Source organism: Antrostomus carolinensis, unplaced genomic scaffold, assembly GCF_000700745.2.
Source record: "Antrostomus carolinensis isolate BGI_N321 unplaced genomic scaffold, ASM70074v2 scaffold15303, whole genome shotgun sequence".
Taxonomy (NCBI): Eukaryota; Metazoa; Chordata; class Aves; order Caprimulgiformes; family Caprimulgidae; genus Antrostomus; species Antrostomus carolinensis.
Window position 1 is genome coordinate 35,263 of NW_010304590.1, and position 17,434 is coordinate 52,696.

Genomic DNA, 17,434 nt, shown 5'->3' on the forward strand with positions numbered 1-17,434 from the left:
CCCTTACATTGCATCTTTACATGACTGAAGTAGCTTTTTTGCTCAGGAAAAATGCCATCTCAGAGAAGTGTGGGGCGCAGTGGAGATGGGCACAGCACAAGCCGTTGCAGCGCAAGCTCTCCATCCCCCTGGCATGGAGGACTCCAGCCCAACACACAGCACATGGGGCTGCACATTTTTCCACCCCCTTTAACACTTCTGCTGAGATCCCCTGTGCCACCTGAGATCAGTCTTGATAACTCATCTAAGAGCACTGTAAGCAGCAGGCACCCAGGCTTCAATGAAACTGGTGACGTGCCACAGCACTGGCACTGTCGTGCAACTAAACCAGCGACACTGGCGACCTGACACAAGAGGGGACAGTCACTTCTGCTGTTCCTGTCCAGCACTTCTCTGACCCCTGATATCCCCTCCCCAACAGACCAAATGCTGTACAATTTATTCTGGTGACTAGCATTTATAAATCAGCCGAAGATGAGAGGTTTCCCCTCCAGAGGCAGAGGAGCGAGAGAAGAGAAAGGGATACTGACTATTGGTCCACTTACATCATTGGGAATAGTAAGTTCATGGGAACTGGTTGGAGTGGTGGCATCCAGTCCTATTCAAGGGACAGAGGGAAAACGTTACGCCAGTTGTTTGCAAGAAGGGCAAGACACAACAAATATTTTTGAGAAGGAAACATACAGAAAGGAAGAAAGAAAAAAAAGAGAGGAGCAAAGAAATATAGAGAACTGCTAGTGAAACAGAAAAGAAAGCAAGAGATGCAAAACTCAGAGGGCTGGACTAATTTATATGAGTCTTATCTTAATTAACCTTTAACCCACCAATGCAACAAATGTCACATGAGATTCCACAGGGTCATAAAAAGCTGCTAGAAAATGAAGGCTTTCCCCTAAAAATAGTCTCTGAAGTTTGTTCTAAACACATCAATTGAGAAATTAATGGATGGCTGAAATTTGACCTGTCTACCAGGAGTTTGAGAATACCGAAAATGAAAGTGGAAGTCAAACAAACAATTAGCAGAACAAAATACAAAGATATGAAAAAGAAAAATTAATAAATTAAGGATGAGGAAATCAACCTAGGAAAATTTCCAAATTATATGTGGGATTAGTTGCTGAAGAGATGTTGGGAAGGGTTATTTTTGGAGGGAAATGTACAAAATACTCTAAGCTGCATACATTTGTTTGTAAATTGGGTGGACAAAAGGAAAATGCTCAGGAAAAATGGAGTTACTGCTCTAACATATGGTAACATTACAGAAACGTACATCTCACAAATATAACCAGGAAAAGATTAAGGAGCAGCATGTTAATAACATGAATAGGGAAAATATAAAGCTAGGAAAAGCAATTTAGTATTACTTGTAGGTATTTTATCAGATACATCATGAAGAAACAAAAGTCTATTTTGGATGTCACATCTCTTTCTCTCCTTTTCTCTTTTTTTGGTGTTTATTATTATCTGTAAAGACATGCCAAAAATGCTCATTTTCAACTAGAAAAGATGGAAAAGAAATACTCTTACAAAAAAGTGAGTCACCTACATTTTACTTACTTTTACATTCAATAGAGTTGCATATGCTTATTTTACATTGAATATAAAACTATCAAGTTGCTCACAGAATTTGATGTATGTGATAAAATGTTATTTGCCATACGAAGCATGTACCAGTACACATGTATTTCTGTTCTGTGAAGTTTTTAGATGCCAAGCATGTATGTAGTGAAGTGCAGTAAAAATGATTTATTGCAGGGTTAAGTGACTTCTCACTCCTGAATCAAGAATTCAGTTTCAGCTTTAATAAGTATGGACCAAATTTGCAGCCCTGAATTTAACTAAATTTCTATTGCATTTTGTAGCTATATCGGCATATCTAGTAGGAGAGACACTTGTCCCAGCAGTGATGATTACAGATGCTCTTAAGACATTTGGTTCTACAAGGAATTTGAGTTTCAGCATGCCATATTTCTTTTAATCAGTATTTCTGTACCACAATTACATACTGTTTTTCTATGTTTGCTTCTTTCTGAACCATGTTACCAAACTGGAAATTTGACAAGGTGCACGCCCAAATACTTCACTTTGGACCAACTGGTACATACTGTATGGTCTGTAATAACTTTGCAAGGACTGAACAAAAGAAACCCAGGGCTTTGAGCCAATGGCACAAACGAAGCGGTTTTGATTAAATAAATGTGACAAACAAAGCATGTTTTAGTAGTGATGAAAGGAACTGTAACAGAGGTATGAGAGGGAAGAACAGAGATTAACGTATAAAAATAGAAGGATTGCTGGTCATTGACCACATTTATTATTAAAATGATGTAATGACCACGGGAAACAAAGCTGTTAAGAAGAAGGACATCCCCAGGGGGTCATGGGTACGTACCAGGGAAACCAGGGGTGGTCTGCCCAAGGGGAGTAAAGGGGGGATGCTGCATAGCCAACTGGTGAAGCTTGGTCAACTGCAGGGCAGGATGGGAAATTAGAACTAACCAATCAAATGGAATTATTTCAGAGCAGAGAAACCATCTTACATGTTCTAAAACTGGATTCATCAAAATTATATTTGGAAAATAAAAAAAAAAGGTTTAATCATTCATTCTAATCTACCATAGAGGAAAAAAAAAAGAACCAAACTGGTTATAAATGACATCTCTACTGTTATTACATGTAATGGCTATTGTTAATGTTAAATAATTACTGTAGAATTACATATTAAAAGAACTCAAATATATCACATGCAAAAAAAAGACCAAGATAATTGTCATTTGTTCCTGGGCCATTGTACTTTCTAGCAATTATTGCACGAGGTAAGAGATGCAGCTGAGCTAACACTTGGCTATACAGTGTGTCATTCAGGAAAGGTGTTCTTAGGCTGTGTCTTTATTGGTAAATGTAGAAAGCAAATGTTGCCCAGAACAAATAAGAGGGTGAGGAAGAAAGAGGGAGTAATTTACATGTGCTGGACTCACGTCTGGATGAGGGATGGCATACTGCCCCTGAATCGTGAATGCCTGAAAACAACAAGCACAGGTAAGACACAGGTCAGTCAGATGGGACAAGCAGCATTTCTGTTCTCATCAGAAAAGCTTCTCTTGGCTCCCCAGGCAAATGCCACCTGCATCGCTTTCAACACTGAGTGAAGCTTCATTGTCTTGTGCTGCTTGATAACGCTTGGCACTATACAGAAAGATCTCTGTCGAGCTGCCCACCCACCCCTTGCAATCAGGAGATGCCAAGTGCTGCTGCCTGAGCTCTGATGATCTTGGTCCTCAGGACCTCTCTGTAGTTCAGCTGTCTGCTAGAAGCAGAGCTGGGGACACTGTGGGGGTTGAGGAGCACAGAGGGGTGGCCGTGTCCCCTCCCTGCTGCCCCATGCACCCAGTGCCACCAATGCATGCAGGGAGATGCTGAGGCTGAAGCAGCAAGGGGGTCAGCAAGGATGCCATGCCCTGCCCTGCCATCCGCTCCTGCCTGCGACGTACAGGGACACAGGTCAGCTGGCTCTGAGCCACCTCACCTGGCTACTGACAGCCACAGATGCCAAGTGCCAGAAAACACGTGCGGCGGTGCACCCCACGGGGCTTGTGCCCCAGGTTGCCATGCCGGCAGGGACGCGAGCCACCCCACGGGGCTTGTGCCCCAGGTTGCCATGCCGGCAGGTACGCGAGCAGACGCGCTGGATGGCAGCCTGGCCGGCAGTGCCTGGGCACGGGGCCAGCACACCAGTTTGGAGACAGGAGCACAATGGAGACTGCCAGCACAGTGGTCTTATCTTCCACAAGAAGCCAAATATCCCCCGTCCTAACCCAGCCTCTCTGCACCACAAGAGCAGTGCAAGGGGTACAGTTTCTAGCATCACTTCTGGTAGCACTGGAGGAGGCAAAAAAAGCAATGAGGGATATGGTGGCATGCATGGCACCAGTTAGCACGGCCCCTCATCTCTCCTGTTTGCTCTGTTCAACTCTCTGTAATGGTCTACAAAAAAAAAACTACACAGAGTTTATAATTTTCTATTATATCCTGTAGGGCTGTTCTGAAAGAAATAGCATGACAGAAAAATGTTAATGTGCTTGTGCTTAGACAGGCAGGAAAGCAGAAGGACAAATTATAATGTATAAATATTTGTAGTGGGAGAATTATAAACAGGAACAGAGCTGATTAGCTTAGTTTGCAAAATGCTTATTTGACAAAAGGCCTCTTAGAAAGTAATGAATCCTCTGCAAACGATAAAACAATTCATTTAATGGAGATCAGATATTAAAACCTTTAATGCCTCAACTGCTTGATGCACATTTCTGCAGCAGAATTATCCTTCTGGAGAAGAAATATTTCATTTAGTTTTTAAATTAGTTATAAAGCAAGGCCACAATCTGGCAAACATTATGCACACGAGCAGTTTTCAGGCAGAAGTGTGTGTGGCTGGGCTCAAGGGGATACTCACGGGCAAATACACTCACGTGCGTCTACAGGGGATGGCCATTACTGATGGTTTTTAAATTACAATAAAAGGTTGCAGTCCACCAAAACAGGTGATCACTGCCATCAGTGGGTCTTAAGCAAGCACGTATTCAAGCAAGAAAAGCATGTGTTTAAGTGCTTTACCAAATGAAGACAACCTTAATGGGAGATGGGACACTGCTTTGCTGAGTGAGGGCTCTGTGCACAGCCCAGCACAGGAGCAGCCTCAGGGGGGTTACAGCTGGAAATGGCCAGGCCTGGTCCATGAGAAACCACGCTTTGCTCTTTGAGCCTTGGTGCTGGATCACAGGTGTCCTTTCTGATCTTGGCTTTACTTCAGACCCAGCTGAGAGAACATCTTTTACATGGGTACTTCCCAAGCAGTGGTCTGCAAGCCACTGCAAACCTCTGCGAAAAAATCAGCAGCAAACCTAACAGAAATCACCCCTTTCCTTGTCATTCTGCTCCCTCATACTTCCTTGTATACATAGGAGGAAGCAAATAAACTAGAGAAATAACAGAATTAATGAACATTCAGAGCTTAGCTTAGCTTTTATTTGTTTGTCAATGAAAACTATCACAGCAGCATGGACAAGATGAGTGCTGCATTTTCTTTCCCAGTAAAAAAAAAAAAAAGCTCTTCACTTCTTAAGCTCCCAAAAGGTGATTTGATTGATTTAGGTTGAGAAAACCTGTCTTTGACTGTTTTACCTTTTGTCAGAAGAACCGTGCCCTTCCATGGCTGAGGCATGCCAAGTACAAGCCTGGTAGATGCTTCTGAGACATCTGGACTGTAAAGTTTCACTAAGGACATGAGCTATGGGTCTGCATCCATCAAAGTCAAGGGCAACGTTCCTACTGATGTACTGACATTAGTAACAGCAAGAATGACCTGGTCTACAAATTTCCTCAATTTAAACCATAAAACTGCTATGGGACAGAAAGCAAAGCTGTGGGTATCCTGTGAGTACCCACCTAAGCACCAATGTAGCACAGTGGGTAGAAATTTCCCATTTGTTTCTATCAGGGAGGAGTGCTGGATTTATTGTTTTTTAACCTGCATATACTAAACATTGGTAAGGGGCAGAGCAGGGCAGGACAGTGTTCATCTTCCTTTTAGTTCTGCCATGCAATGTAGTATCGAAGAAGCACAAGAGAATTAAAAGCAACACTTAAAGCAGAAGAACCCCAACCCCCAACTTGTTAAGGAAAACTAGAAATTTGATCTTGTTAGTGTTGCTTGACATGCAAACATTAAACAAACCAAAACCTTTCAAGAAAGCCATGATGTATTAGAATGGAAAAATAACTTCTGATAGCATAGACAAAAGGTTGGGTGGAATTAACACTGCCGATACAATTTCATTTCAGTACTAATTTCCACCTATGAAACCTGGTTAAAGTGTCTTTCCATACTGACTCCCAAACACAATTTAAGCATTTAAGTTTGCTTAAAGTCAGAGACTAAATTCAAAGCACACAGAAAGTGTCTGCCTCTTACACTCTTAAAAAATTTCTCACATCAACAAGGTTGCATTAGAAAAGTGAGAACACTTTTTTTAACTGATAAAACTGAAGATGACAAGAGCTATTAAACCTTAAAACAGGACACTCAATTATTTATACAAACTGCTCAGAGCACTCTAGCAAAGTTTCAATATTTTTGAGGAATCACATACAGAGACAGTCTTTGAAAGCAGTGGCAATTACAATACTGGTTACCATGGGCTGCTGCATACATATACACACACATTTCTTAAAGGAAAACACTGCAGTGTAAACTTTATACATGGAGTAAATTATTCTGAACTTTCAGTCATAGACCAATTTGGGGCAAATTTCTGTTCAACTTTGGGCAGGAAGTAAGCAGATTTCTTATTCTGAAGACAGCTAAGAGTGATAGGCTTGAAAACCAGGAACTGAAAGCTACTACATCCAGATAATGAAAATTTGGATATACGTCACAACGTAACATCACAGCGTAGAAGGTACAACTCTGAGACAGAAATTCTGAGAAAGCTCATTACGAGGGTCTATGTGAAGCAAAGGTGCTTTGATATATGCTTGAGATATTCCTTACAAACTGGCAGATTGTGGTGGCGCGGGTTGCCATATCACCAACAATGCCAGTAGCACCTTGTGCCCTCTGCCCCACCAAGAGCCCCGTGTCTAGCCTCCCACATGGCCTCCAAATTGCCTACCGGGGTGAGACATGGTATGGCAGCAGCCCACATGCCACCCCACGACAGGGTGATGATCTGTGCTGGGCTAATGGGATGGGAGGTGGTACTTGCCTACAGATGTTCCACCATGCAGGTGAGTGGCTCTTCCCACTGGGTAACTGCTTCAAAAGGGGCCTTGCCGTCATCTTGGGGAAAAGGTTTGGCTGAGCGGGAGTGCCTTACTACCCCTTGAGTTGGGTAGGGCTTGCAGCATCTTACTCCACCTTTGCACATATCTAGGCAGTGCTGCTCTTAGCCTCTTGGCTAGATGGGTTCCCTTGTGAGCCTCCTATGGTGTTTTTAGGGTACATACCAGCTGCGTTCATTGTTTGCTCATCAGTTGCTAAAACTGTATTCCCCCTGCAACGGATGGATGATGGCAGAGCAAGTTCCTGCCATGTCTCAGTGGCATGTTGCAGAGCCATTTCAGAGCATTATCAAAAGACAAGGAAGAGTCACATTGCACATGAGGTTTTAAAGGCAGATGAGAATCCTGACTGATACAGTTTAAAATGAAGGGGGAATCGTCAAAACTTTACTATATGAAAAAGAAACAGGAACGTTGTGCTTGTGCTATCCATCAGGCTGTTGCATGTCATGGTTGGGAAGGTCTACACTTGCATGTATGCAGCTCCTGTAACCTCAAAACCCCACTGCTACTTGGTCCTGAGGGACTAAAAGCAGCAGAAATAATGTGTGTACAGGTTTTTACTGCAAAGTGCATTATTTGTTCCTAAAAAATGTAAAAACTAAGAGGAAAAAAAATGATGCTTTCCATGAGCAGAGACATCCTGCTGTTTGATCATCCCTGAGAAGTTGACAAAACTGCTTATACTGCTGGTGAAACTGCAACTTAAGAGTGAAAAAAACAACCCCTACAATATACAGTTTTATCCCACTCGGGGAACATCTGAGCTGAACACCTCCCAGTTCGCAGGAGGGCAAACTTTGCTTGATTACAGAATTTAATTTTAAATCTTGATAAAATACCAGTCATCACAATTTGTGTCAAGTTTGCAATGCAGTGTTCTCCTTTCCTGCAAACTCTAAGCACACAGAGTAGACAAAGCACATCAATACTATACCAGGCAAAAAAGAGTAAAAGTTGAAAACTAACAGGCGCTGGCTGAGGTTGGGCCAAGACGGTGTGGTTTCCAGCTGAAGCCAAAATGGTGTCTGCTCTTACCTGGCCACCTGCAAAAATGATAGGTGCAGAGGCAGGTTTGGGACGGTAGGGGATGGTGGCACCTTTGGGTGGGGACTGCAGACAAAAACACAAAGTGATCAAAATGCAGAACATAGCAGAGCTCATATTAAAAAATCACTCCTGGCCTTGGTCACCTCAAACAACAAGGCATGTAACTAACTCAACCCAACCCAGCCCACCACCCCATCAGCCCTATCAGGTTTTCGGGACTTTGGGCCAAAACAGGCAGTGCTGGCGCTTGTGGCTTTATTATGACCGTCATTGGACGAAGCTAAGAAGCATTAATTAAGCATTTCAAGGCATTTCAGGAAACACAGGCACCATTTTGAAATTTGTCCATGTTTTGGAAGGATCCAGCCTGTGCTCTCGCTTTGTTAACACAGAGCACATCTCCTGCTTATCGATCTTTCCTACACTGCTGCACATTGAGGTTTCTTGTTTTACCAATTCAATTAAGTCAACTGTTCAATTGCAAATGACCAGCCTGATCCTGCCTTTTGTCTGAGCTGGAAGGCTGGACAAAAATCCTTGCAGCTTCAGCAGGGGCATGGCCTTCGTAATGCATGGAAAGGGAGCTTGTGCCCTGCAGCCCAAGGCAAGGGCCCAAAGGGCAAACCCCTGACCAAGGCTAACGTTCTCCTTTTCAATACAGCAGAAGCACCTGTCTGTAAAAAAGGCTTCAAACTGCCTGTGCAACACCTGGCAGGATGGTGCCCCGGTTTCAGTGCATTAACTACAACTAAAGAAGGTAACAACAATATCACGTCTATTAATGAATATCATATAATTAGCTATTTCATGTCAGTTAAAGTGTTTGTTGAAAATTAAATATATGCTGCAAATTAGAGCACATTTTTTTTCTGAGTTCTTTAAAGGTTTGTAGAAGCAAACTGTAGTTAAGTCAGTGTGGTCTTTGTGCTGCTTGTGATTTGATTTACATTAAAGTTAAGTACATAAAATGATGTCAAAACTGGTTATTTAAAAAGTGTCTCTACCCACAGGAAAACAGGACTGTGTCTCTCTGATTTTGAGAGGTGGCATCTCTCATCTTTAGCAAGTAACTATTTATTCTACAAATGTCACTTGGACAATAGCCTACACTGTATTCACAGAGCTGACAACTATTGCCACCATATACTCTATCTCTAACAAATGAAAATTATTTTTTAAATATTTTCTTGCATTTTTATAAATATTGCATTTTTATAAATAAATTCCTCACGACAGTTAAAAAAAAATGAAATGAGTCACTTTTCCACAGTAAAAACCTGGGGATTTATTAATTTTTATGCTTTTATTTGTATTAAGCTGTAGGAAATTTTGATGCAAAGGTTGTGCATCATTTTGATGCACTGCATACTTCTGAAGAGCCAATAGCTGTAGTGTTGTCTCAAACACTCCCCTCTTTAACAGACAAGTAGGATGTCAGAGATCATAATGACACAGCCCTTGACTAGAATTAGGAAAAAAAACAAACCAAACCAAACACATAGAAAATTTTCCAGCAGAAAACATGACAAAAGTGGAGATCGTTCATGTTCCATGTCAAAAATTATGGTTCCTAGGTTAAAATATTTAATTTTGATTGTCTGAATATTTTTGGTTTTCAAACTTTTATTCAACTGGATCAGTTGAGAAGTGTACTTGCATGAAATTATGGGCGTTTTCAACAAAGGTTAATATGTCCAGATTTTTGTATAAATTAATATTGTATCATTTAATTTAAGAGCTAAAAAACCGCCACCAAAATGAAACATTCTGGCCTTATACAATGATTTGACCCTAAGGAAGCAAAAAGTCCTCGTAAATCTAAATTTCCCTAGTCAGAACTATTTCTATTTAAAACAAGACCTAGATGTTTTCTGCCCTATTCTGCATCAGAATAAAAGGCTTTTCTTTCAGAATGGGCTGCAGCTCCACGCTGGACCTTGTCTGTTGTTTAACAGCATCATGACAGCCCTGGTCTTTGATTGCTAAACCCAGCTGCAAGAGGCTCTCAAACACCAGGCAGGGCACAGTCTAACAGAGTCCTCTTGAATCTCTGGCACGGGAAGGGCAGGCAGCACCCCTGGGGAACCCAGGGCACTTGAAAATTAATGATGTGTTTGAGCACCTCCCGAGTGAGAGGTGATAGGCCAAGCACCCACTCACCTCCAGCATAACCACGCATATTTGTTTCACGCACTGGATGATGGCATCCGGAGTGCCCGATATAGTCACTGCGCGCTCCGTCGAGTTTGGCAACATGTCCCCGGCCACCTGCACCTGGGCTCCTGTGGACTTGAGCAGAGACAAAGCAAAGAGAGTGTCACCCTCGGGCAGGCAGCGGCGCCTCTCAAAACCCAGGGATCAGCGATGAGATGGAGGGGATGCCCTTCCAAACTTTTTGTCTTTTCTTCACTGGATACATGGTAGAGCGTGGATGTAAACTCATGCCCAGCCAGGGTAACTGAGGGCTGGCAGGACATGGATTCATCTGTTCATGCCAATCTGCAAACTCTCCCATCCTAGGAAGATTAGACCTCAGTAGCTGCTGTTAACAAATCAAACTATGACCTGAATTTTAGGGCGAGTCTCTTAACCTCCTCAAAGACAGACAGTTGCAATGCTGACTATAAAAAGAAAAAAGGTGAAATGAAGTACTTTTCAATAATAAAAAAAAAAAAAGGGAAAAAATGCTGACAACTGAAGAAGGTCTCCTAATCAAATGAGTTGCAGATAAATAGCTCTTTAATCCACTGATGGCTGACTTGTTCCTCTGGATGAAATTTGGAGCAGCCTTATTATGCTCTGGAATATTTCAGGATGGTACAGAAGCACTTCTAAATTATAATTAGTGTTGATTAAATATATGCACATCATCAACTTTCAGCTTATAAATGAGCCCAAGGAAGTAATGAGCCAGGTTGGGGTTTTTGTTTGTCTGTTTTTTTTTTTAAGTTGATCTTTTCACTAATGTATCTCAGTTAGCCAAAAAACCAAAAAAAACAAACCCCAAACCCCCCAAAAAACCCAAAGAAAGAAAAAAACAGATGAAGCCAAAACAATTCCTGGCACTACTTCACAAACATCCTGAAAGACCTTTCCAGTCAATAGAAAATAACACAAGTATTTAATACTGAGTTAGCATTTTCATGTATTACAAACAAAATCTCTTCCTCACTGTTATTGCAATGCTTTTAAAAGAAGTATTTTCAGTAAGCATTGACTTCGTGCCTGTTTTCCTGCTGCTTACATACAACACGTTATTCTTCTTTCCAGAGACTGATTAAATTACCGATTGCATCTTCTGTTCACTAGTGCTGTTTAAGGCCAGAATATAAATTCCTTGCTCTATAATAGGCTTTAGAATTTTGCCATAATTTGATAAATCACTCATGCTTTTCTTTCTTTTTTTTTTTTGTAATCTTATCTTGAAAATAGTACAGCAATCCTACATGTTGTTCCTGGGTACATGACTGAACACAAAAGACCATCCCTCACACAATTGCTGCTCAGTGTGTTGTGTGATGATGAAATTAGACGACATCTTGGGCTGGATGCTCCTTTTTTTTTCTTTTTTTTCTGTTTGATCATATTTGCTGTTTAACGTAAACAGTTTTGAGTATCTGCACATCTAGCACAAAATACTCTGCCAAATACTGCAGTCATTTATGCATTTGCTTCCAGTGCTAATCTTGTTTATTCTTTGACTTCAGTCATATGTCAGCAATGAAAAAATGAGTAATATTTTGTTCATTACCCTTCTGCTTCAGAAAATGTGCAGAGTGACCTCTCCCTACCTTAGCCTTATCAAAAGACCTATTTGGCCAAACACTATCCTCTTACTTCCTTGTGCTACATAAATAGCTAATTGCTTCTGAAACTATGCTCACCAGAATAATCTCTTACGTCATTTAATGTTCACAGGGCAGCAGACCAATCTCACCTTTAAAAGTCAATGTTCTAAAAGCACTCACTCAGTGCTCTGGATGAGGTTACCAATATTTAAAATAAAATCCAAAGTATCGACAGCTGTAAAACCCAGAGGTAAGTGCTCATCAGCACATGGTTCACGCTCATGCCTGCTCCTATTTTAATACAACAAAGAAATCGGCTGGGTTCTTGCTGCCTGATAGTTCTCCTGGATGCCTAAGAGATCTGCAGGACCAGGAGAAAACATGTCTCGTGGCTGAGGTCACCTCCGACCACATCTCCCACAGTAGCTATGCCTTCTCCAGTGCAGCCACTCGTCAGGCTTTCTGACTCACCCAGACACTAACTGCTGCAAACACCAACAGTCCAGTGGCTGTGCAGAATCTGAGCCAGAAATGTCCCATGCGTAAGGCAAACTGAACATCTTCCTTCCACCCAGGACATGCACTTCAACACACAAGAATCTTCTTCCATCTATACAAAGTTCTCTGACAGTTTTCTTGGGATTAAAGAAAAAAAGAGAGAGGGTTTCCTATGACCCTAACATCTGCACAGAAATAATGTTTTCTTCCCCTCAGTGTCATCAAGTGACTCCTTTCTGACACATCTCAAAAGCTGGTTTGACGATAAGGACTACTGAGAGGCATAGCTCCAGGACTCTTTAGTGAAAAATAAATTAACAGCATTAAAAAAACCCAATAATCTGATTTGCAATTGCATTTTATTTGCAGGTCTCAGTAAGCACAGGGACCCCCTTCAAATAGCAGGGCTCTGAATTATTTTTGTACAAGTTTACACGAACACAGTTGACAAAGCAAGAGGCATATGAAGGAACAACATGTTTGCTTGGCAACAAAAACTCTGAAACAGCTTTTGGCAGCTCTGTCAGCTAATGGAAGTGGTACATGCTGCTTTTATTTCCCTGTATGCAAAGAGGGAAAAGACCCTTTCAGGAGCAGCCAAATCCTGAACAGTGAAGATAAGCCTTCAGAGGGAACTTTGTTAAACTCCTGGGACAATCGAATTGGAATAAAAATGAAATAATTTGGAAGAACTTGAAAGTCAACAGGAGGAGACTCTTAACTGTCCTCTATCATCATCTTTCCTTCCAAGGCTACCATAAACTAACATTCCATAGCAAATGCTGGATATAAAATTCTGATCAAAGGAATTTCCACTCCTTTTTGACATTTGGTCAAATTTTCTTTGATAGACAAATATCCATTAACTTTTTTTCACATTTGAAATGAAATGTGATTGAAACCTACTGTCTTGAATCTACATTTTAGATAAAAAAAGGAAGCTTCACTTAGGTAAAGCCTGTCAAAAGCTTCTGTTTTGACCAAGTTAAATTAAAAAAATTGATCAGCATGTTATCCTGTTATTCAACACCTCATCCCATGTTGGAATGAATACAAATTTAGAAGGAGAACAGTAACTTTCTTCAGAACAAAAATCTATTTTCCTGAAATGTCCTATTCAGATTTTCTCTACATAACTGAGCACGTACCTGATTTTATTGTTTGACTGATTACAAACATTTGATCCTTGGCTTGGCATGTGCTATGTTGTTACAGTCATGCATGGAAGAATTAAAACTGGCAGTATATGATAATTTTTGCATTTTCTGTTTAAAAGAAGAACTGGCTCCTAGCACAGTACATTGAATGAGTATCTTTAGATAAAGTCTGGATTAAAAAAAGTCAATATGGGTTTAGAATACATGAAATCAGGTCACCTGTGGCACAGTGAGATTAGGGACAAACAGGAAAGGAGTATGGAAATAATTTTTTTCTAAAAAGTAGATCAAACATTTGATCTACTAACCTGGACTCCCCAGTGCTACTTGGGCCTTTCTCTGGCTGCGAGGGTGGTAGCTAATTCGGAAATGGCTGCAGCGCTCCACCTCAGGATCACCTGAGTACTGCTGGGGAGGGGACTGTGCCTGAAAAGCAACTGGACGAACCATTCCTGTCGCTAAACTGTTGCTTTGCCAAATTGTGCATCAGAGATTAATACATTGTAAAGCTGCTTCTTTATTTCACACACTATCTGTAGCTTCAAGGAAGGCAGAAGGGTACAACTGCGCCGGATCCCTGCTTCCACCAGAGCAAGGCTTTTCCAGGCTTTTCACTCAGCACACGCTCACGTTCGTGCGATGAGCAAAGTGTGGAGGCTGATGGTGACAGTGCACACGCTGCCGTAGGACGTCGAGATAGCCAGTGATCCCTTCAGACATCCCAAGACTTACCTCCCTGATTTCTTTGATTTTGGAACCTCCTTTTCCTATAAGGGATCCACACTGACTTGCTGGGACGACGAGCCGCAGTGTTACAGGTGGTTTGCTTGTCACCGTGCTGTTTGTCATTGAAGCGTTGATATCCTGTAATCACAACGTCAGTAAGAATTAGCGGGGGATTTGTCATTCCTGGTAAGCATTGAAGGGCTCAGAGCAAATGCCTGAGCTGTTCGTGGTGACTTGGAGAGCGTGCAACTGGTCATGGTTTGTTTCTGTTGCAGGTAAAGCTGTCAGCACGAACTGCACAAGCAGCTTGTGCCAGAGGAACCTTTTTCCTGTCTGGCATTGATGGTCCACACGGCAGGACCAGAGGCCAGTCTCTGAGGTAGGATTAGGAGGAGGAGGAGGAGGTGGTATCTGTCATTAGACCAGCCAAAGCAGATAGAAAAGACAAAGTTGAGTTCACAGGTCCCCAAATCCTGATTTGGTCTCTTTTCTGCCCTCTCGGTTAGAACACTTCTACTAAATGATACGTCTTTACATTTAACACAATTTCTTGTCAGGTTTGATACAAAGAAAAAAGGTTAAAAAAGGGAATGGCATAGAATCTGCGAATAATCTGAAGCAGAGAAAATCAGGTTGTTTTGAAAAATATTTTGCTGACCTCCAGGTTTAATTTCTCTTTTGTAGCAGATCCACAAGTATTTGTCCTGTTACATAATTTCTAAAATCTTTTTCATCACAGCTATGTATTCAGAGTACAAAGATCTCAGCAGAACAGCAATTACTTGTATCCAGATAATGTAACCTGTATCCATGTATCACATTATCCAACGAGACTACACTGCAGGTTTTCATGAGCACTTCAATATACTACTTGTCACAAGGTTTACAATGTTTAAAATATATTTTGCTAGTTCAGAATCTTCTAGGCAAGACAAAACAATCCCCCTAATGTCTTCATCACAGAGGAAAAGATAAAGCTTATCTTCCCACTGATGGATGGGATGCTGTTCAGAGCACTTAGGATCACAAAAAAAAGCCATAAGTTGTATAGCACCTGTCCAACAACTCATGAGAATCTTGATGTGGTTTGCTAACACTAGCTGTGAGCTGAAAAGACCATCTCATCCATCTGTGAGGTACATTCGTCACAGAAATGCTACCCAGAAGATGTGCACAGGAACGACAGAAAACATGCATCTTAATATTCATTTAAGTCATTAACGACGCAACAAGAGTTCCAGCAGACAGAACTGATGTGATTCCCTACATTCTTGCTTATCAAGACTACTCTGTCAAGACTGCCTTTTTGTTAAAAAAAAAAAAAGTGCCTATACTGTGTGATCAGGACCCCAAATAAAAACAAAACACAAAACAAAAAACAAATAGTATTTTAAAAAACTTTGCGTGCACTGTGGAACCAGTGTGGGAGCTCAGTGACACTAGCACTGATTCCTGCAGTACCTCTGCATTTGTGATGGCAGCATGCTTCCACCCAAGAAATGGCTCAGTGTGACCTTGCTTAGCATAAAAGAAAAGAAAAAAAATCTTGACTGGAATGAGGCATTGCTGCATGCCATCAGACAGCTATCAAACCATTTCTCTGCCAGCCAGTAACTCACATTTTGTTTAGTGGCTGTGTCAGTGAGAGACTGAAATCCAAAATAAAGCGAGAGGGATAACAGAATTTTGCAGCACCTATGTATCTGAAATAAAGTGCAAGTCATGCCAATTTTTCATCTGGAAGATGCCATCTCACTATATCACATTTGTGTCAGCTGGAGGCACACAATCATCCAGCTGCAGGTAAATATCCCTCTTCAGTCACCCAGCACAACCCTGATAACGTCCCCCACTTCCATATCATATCTGGCCTGGCCTCAAAGCCTTCACTGTGCTTATTTCCTTCAAAAGTACTTCACAAAAACTAGAAGCTGCTATTCTCTTTATTTTCTCCTCATCATTTAAAAAGAGCAAAACCTAAACACGCAGGCTCAGCAGCACATCCATAAAGGAGTCAGTCCAACAACACAACAAAAGAGAAATGACCAGGAAAAAATCCCCCCCTAGAACTGCAGGCTCCCAAGTAGAGTGGACTGAAAATATTCTCAAAGAACAGTCGTCTTTCAAACTGGGAGATTCCTATTTCTTGAACCTCTGACTTTCTGTGGCACTGCATCCATTTCCTCAGGGCTCTGTCAGACACCAGATCTGGACCTTGCATGGCTTTCTGCCCACTTGCCTGGGCTGCTTCTCAGCCACGACAGGCTAACTGGGAGCCTGGAAGTGGTGGGAGAGCCAGCATTCAGTGTTGAAGCTTCACAGTATTCCCAGCTCCTGGCACCCCAGAGTCCCAGGCTTCCAAGGCAAGCAAATCTGACAGCTCAGGAATCTACCAAACCTCTGTGGAAAAACATCTAAAAATTCTTCTTTACTGGTTTCTAAATGAAATGTTAAACCTGCCAACTTCCACAGTAAGCACAATAAGTCTGCGAGATTGCTCCTCACTTGGTAATGACCACCACAGGATTTACCTTAGTCATAGCATAAAGAGTCAGTGTTTGTCAAAAGACATAATCTCAATTGCTTTTATCAGCTTTCCTTTATCTCCTCCTTATTCCTAGAGCTGAGCAATTTCTTCATAAATGTTTGCAAAAGAACTAGGATTCCATCCAACTTTTTCTTATTTATCTGGAGAAGCTCTGACCACCACGCTCTGCCTGGTTGTTATTCCAGCACTTAACTACTATGTACTTCCAGTGGATTATTCATATTTATACCCAACACCAGAGCTGCTCCACTCACCAGCGACCTTACAGATGCATTTCTTGGGTCTCCAGCCTGGAAATTACTGCTCTCAAATGTCCTCTCTTGCAACTCCAGTGGTCTGTCTGGGTTAGTGCCTTTTTTTAACAACTCTTTTTCCTCTGCAGTGAATACCTTAATTGTTATGTAATTACCTACCTAGCTTGTAAATTCATCATCAAGTTGCTACAAAATCAACTTTTATTAGGAAGGCTGTCAAAGCAGAGTGCTACAAGGCTGCAGAGCAAACAGACCCATGGAACTGCAGGGTTGGAATTAAGGGTAACATGGCTTCATGTTGAAAGTAAAAAAAACAAACAAGAAAAAAACAAAAAAACCCAGCCATGCATCTTGCTGTGTCAGAAGATTTACAGAACCTAGTGATGACAGCTAGTACAAAGAAAAGCTGCAATTTATAAATTATTCTGAGTGTGTTGCTGGACTGAGGCTGTGGACGTGGTAAGAAGGATAGTGTGCAGACTGGACAGACCTCGCTGGTAATCACCCTGCTGGGTTTCGGTTATACTGATGAGGAAAGGATTCACATTTAGAATCACAGAATCACAGAATGTTGGG

General features: G+C 41.5%; 1 protein-coding gene across 1 annotated transcript in view; it reads right to left on the bottom strand.

The window, feature by feature from the left end:
- The window catches only part of LOC104522274 (poly(rC)-binding protein 3), a 28,590-nt gene extending 14,398 nt beyond the window's left edge, over window positions 1-14,192 (bottom strand). Inside the window, exons 1-6 of the mRNA XM_010164515.2 lie at window positions 14,063-14,192; window positions 10,048-10,176; window positions 7,807-7,950; window positions 2,979-3,020; window positions 2,393-2,468; window positions 546-598 (exon numbers count right to left, since the gene is read on the bottom strand). Coding sequence (XP_010162817.1) covers window positions 546-598; window positions 2,393-2,468; window positions 2,979-3,020; window positions 7,807-7,950; window positions 10,048-10,176; window positions 14,063-14,179 — 561 coding nt within the window. The 5' untranslated portion in view covers window positions 14,180-14,192. The remainder of the gene's footprint in view (window positions 1-545; window positions 599-2,392; window positions 2,469-2,978; window positions 3,021-7,806; window positions 7,951-10,047; window positions 10,177-14,062) is intronic.
- Window positions 14,193-17,434: the final 3,242 nt, after the last annotated feature.